The sequence below is a fragment of the Wickerhamomyces ciferrii genome, contig 00340, assembly GCF_000313485.1.
Source record: "Wickerhamomyces ciferrii WGS project CAIF00000000 data, strain NRRL Y-1031 F-60-10, contig 00340, whole genome shotgun sequence".
Classification (NCBI taxonomy): Eukaryota; Fungi; Ascomycota; class Saccharomycetes; order Phaffomycetales; family Wickerhamomycetaceae; genus Hansenula; species Hansenula ciferrii.
Window position 1 is genome coordinate 657 of NW_011887400.1, and position 4,796 is coordinate 5,452.

The following is a 4,796-nucleotide window of genomic DNA, read 5'->3' on the forward strand; positions in this document are numbered from 1 at the left end:
CTGGGAGTTCAGAAAAATTTAAAAAAAAGTCTGCCCGTACCGTAGAAGTCCAGGAAATTTTTGAAAAACACATTCGCGATCCATAAATTTGGCAGATATCGAGTCAATAAAGAAAAACAAGAGTCTGAAAACCACCGAACGCCAAAAACATGAGCTATTTGAACTTCAGACGCTGGGACTCAAGAAATTTGCGCTCTTTTTAGGACCTGAACGTCCCATCAAACGAAAAACTTCACAGGTACGCTACGAAAAACGACACCTCTTCCATTTTGGGACAGTTGCACAAGCAAAAAAAAAGCCTGAAAGTAAATTTCGAACTAACAAAAAACTAATCTGGTAAAAAGCTGTTACGCAAGCTTCTTACCAGTAGACTACCGACAAATTCTTAGAGAATTAAAAAAACCCTGTTTACTATACTATGCCCACTACCCTAAAACTTCAAGCCGCAAAAAAAGTGCTTTATACTGTAGCTATCAGCTTATAAAAAATATATGTTATCATTCAGAGCTTTCTCTATCTACTAAGCTATTTAGTTTCTACTTTGGAATAATTTTTTTGTTTTGATTTTTTAGTTCAAAATAAAAGTTAACCTCGAAAATTTTAATTCTACTTTAAAAAAAAAATAATCAAAAAATCCAAAATTTTTGACATCATAAAATAGCTTGAAAAGTATATGGCTGTAAAGAGAATTCAGTTTGAAGTATTTTAATATAAAAACCGAAACTAGTTGTCTATAAAACTAATGTGTTATGTTGGATCAAAAATCCAATTTTCCGGACTTTAAATTATTTTTTTTTCAATTTTTTTGAAAAGTGTTGATGCAGTGGACGTACCGTACAATTACAAACAGCTCCACCACTATAAGGTCAAGACATTGAACTTTGATTAATCCTACATCCATGAATTATACATAAAAACGCACAAAAGTCATATCAAATGATAGAGAAAATAGTTAGAAATATATAGAGACTAATAAGTATATATGGTATACTATTTAGTTTTAGTTTGACGCGTAAAGATTCTATCCACTAGCTTTTAGTATAGAACTTACTTGTTGTATGATGTTTAAGTCAATTCTCGGGCTAAAAAGGTCAGAGTACCTGGAGATGATAGCTAAGAGCTGATGGTATATATATTTACCACTCATGTGTTTTATTAAAGCTTGTATGTTTTGTTATCTATGATGTTGTTTTGTTTATGCATTGTTGACGCGTCGTGATTAAGAATTGTAAAAGTAAACAACATCGGCCAATGGGGTGATCACGGCCATGTTTTTCAACATTCTCAAGCAGAATAATATAAAAGGGATGAATCGCCCACTTTTCTTCCTTTCTTCTTTTATATCTTTTCTTAAATGTTTTAACTATCATTTACTAACTAAACTACAGGATAACTGGTGATTAATAGAGCTACAAAGCTTTTATATAGTGAGTTAAATCAATAGCATTGATAGATAGTCTTATTCAGATACTAACATTTTTCATAGCCATTTCAAGCTGCTTAGGGGCTCATCAAATGGTAGGTATTCAATTTGGGCCCTTCAAGTGGTTATAATTTATAAGTTGAAGCTGATATGTGGTTATTATTGATTGGTTAATTTTTGAACAATTGTGGGTATATTAAACTAAGCTGAATGTCTGATTGTAAATGTGATGCTAACAATACAATAGATGGTACAAAAATGGTATGGCTGATATTGAGTTTTGTCTTTCAATTGAATATTTTTCAAAGGTAGTTAATGGTGAGTTATTTGTGGACATTGCTTTCATTTCAGTGCTTTTTATGAACGTTTTGAATGTGAGTTGATTTTATTTTGTTTTATTTATTTGATGAATTTTGATACTAACAATATAATTAGATGAATATGTGGTTATTGGAGTTATTGTGTGCTTTGAAGTTCATTATTAGCTAGATCTGCTGCTTTTGGTTTTTGGACCGTTATTATTTGCTGTTGAGTCCAAGAAATTGCCATACCATTGTATAGTATATAGTCATTAGTTAGATCCAATTTGATCACAATATTGTGTATCAATTTCAACCCATTTAATACAAGATTTTAAATTTAGTTTTATTTCAAAAATTTCGTATATTTTCGTGTCGTTTTAATTTTGCATTTCGTTTTTCATTTTTGCAATTTTGATTTTTGTCGTTTTTAATTTTGCGCAACGACACTGCTTAGTCATCAGATCAGTTTTTTTTCAGACCTCCCAGCCAGGCCCAAAAAAAAATCTGGAAAGTTTTCGTAAGCATTGACTAATCAAAAAAATTCAAAAATTTCCGTTATATGTGACTTTATCAAAAGTTATAAAGAAATGAAAAAAGAAGCTACTGCAGCTATTTTAGCAGAATATCCAGCATTAGAAAAAGGTAGACAAGACGTCTTGAAGCTGAAGACTTTTCAACCAGATGTTTATGAAGCATGGTTATTATTAGAAGGTTTAAAATTTACCTCCATTTATATGAATCCAAATGTCCCAGGTTTAGTGTATCCTATTAACCATTGTAATAAGTTCTATACAAAAAATCACCAAACAATTATGGATGATATGGTTGAGATAATGGATGCACAGTTAAGCATCACAACCATGACAACTGTTGATGGTACCAGCTTTAAACTTACCAAAGCGTGGTATCCTAATATAACAAAGCCGTTAATGGTTCAGTTGTCATATTCGGCAAAATTTTTCAAAAGTGATCTAGAAGCTTTGACTTCACATCTCCAAGGGTTCAACTACCAGTTAATTGGTTCCACTTTGATTTTAAAGCAAGGTGGTTCAAATTCCAAATCAGATGATAAATTCACACATTGCTTACAAGCTGTTATTGACTGGAAAGAAGCTAATCTTATTGGACCTCCAAATAAGAGTATCTTTGAATCCAGGTTACAATTATTGAATAGGGACATCCTTAAGTGCACCGGTTGTGATAAACTGGGGCACTATAAGGTTAACTGTCCTGAAATATGTGCAACTTGTTCAAGAGCTGGTCACCATCAATCTAATTGTAATGCCTCAGTGGCCACATTGGAAAGAATCAAGATGATTCAATCTCAAAAGTATAAGAAAACAAAAGGGGGAAAAGTTCCATTAACATCATCATCTTCTGCAAAAGCCACTCAATCAAAAGGAACAAAAGATAAAAAATCCAATATGGAAAAGGATGGTTTTAGTCAAACTCCAAAGAAAAAAAGTTCAAGACCAACCTTAACACAAACAAATGTTCCACAAACACCAAAACAGGTTAATAAATTTGCTATGGCTTTTAATCAACCAGAGAATCAACATGAAGTAGCAAGAGGTTCAAATTCAGCACGAGTCTCAAGTGAAAATGACATTGAACAGCCAGCTTCAAAACCATCAAACACTTTAAAAGAAAGTTTTATCAACAAATCTGGTCCAAATCATGAAGATAAGGAAAAACAAAAGTCAAATAGTAATAAAACAGAAGATGTAGCCATGGATTCTGCAATTAATGAGGATTCAACCACCAAAGAAAATGCAATTCCTGCTAATATGGAAAACACCATCACTGCTGAAGAAGCTCCACAAACAAATGAAGGAACAAAAGATGCTCAAGATCTGAATAATTCAGATATAACACAAAATAATCAACTTGATGATCACATATTCAGTGAATATGCTCCAAGATCTTTAATTCAACAAGTTGAAGAAGGTCATATTGAAGATCTAGAAGAAAGTAATACTTTCTCTTTCAAAAAATCCTTCACAATTGTCTCTAAATTAAATGGTGGAAAACCTCCAGTACAAATTCAAAGAGGCCGATCTCCAGAAAGGAATCCTGAGCTGAACAAATCAGCTCCTGAAATGTCACCTAATACAAAAAGAAAAAGAATTTGGGACGCTTTAGACAACGTCAAACCAGAGGATGTCCAAAGAGCTATGAAAAATGCTCCACACTGGATGAGACCAGATCAACCAACTCAACAGGACAAGCCGATAGACCCACTAGGAACAAAAGCTGGTGAATCCCAAGGTGGTTTATTAGGATCTGAAGCTGACACAGAAGAATCCGATTCTGAAGCTGAGAAAGCAAACGACAGTGATATGCAAATAGACGATGAAGGAACTCATCAAGATCCAATCCAACCTAATTTACCAGCAAGAGAAGAAATAGGTAACCCACTAGGAGACGATTCCAATCCCAAACCTGGTGATACACCATCTGAATAATCATTTTTATGAATATTGATTTAAATAATAATGAAAATTGCGATTTATCTCTTCCTAGAGATACTGAACCATTTAATTTAAATAATCAACCAAATCATACATCATCATCATCATCATCATCATCATCAACAACAACATCAAGTCTAGGCTCGGGACCTAGCGAACAGCTAAAGCAAAAAGAGCCGCTCAGATTATCTAGTATCAACATTCAACATCCATCAACATTAAAAAGGTTGGATACCATTTTTGATGACTTGATAAATCAAACTAGAGTCCCAAAACCAAAATATAATCATCATAAATCTCAAATATTGCTCCTCCAAGAGGCCGAGATGCCACAAAACCTTCACCAGCATTTGTTAGATTCAGATAGATTTACCATTATTGGAGATCCACCTAACAGATCTAAAATTCTCGTGAAAAAAAGCAGCAATATACCCATCAGTTATCCAAATTTTATCCAAAAACAGATAACTTCATCAAATTTAAGACTATATCTTTCTGATGTCTATCTCCCTGATCAAGAACTCTTGATCATCAACTATTATGGGCCCCAAGAGATATCCAATCAATTACAACTCCTTCAACAGCTTTCATCTGTACTTG

General features: G+C 33.2%; 1 protein-coding gene across 1 annotated transcript; it reads left to right on the forward strand.

Annotated features, from left to right (window-relative positions):
• Nucleotides 1-2,312: 2,312 nt before the first annotated feature.
• BN7_6768a (uncharacterized protein) lies at nt 2,313-4,190 on the forward strand (the record flags this gene model as incomplete). Its single annotated transcript, XM_011272689.1, has 1 exon — nt 2,313-4,190. The coding sequence occupies one exon, from the start codon at nt 2,313-2,315 to the stop codon at nt 4,188-4,190; it is 1,878 nt and encodes a 625-aa protein (XP_011270991.1).
• Between the last annotated feature and the right edge of the window lie 606 nt (nt 4,191-4,796).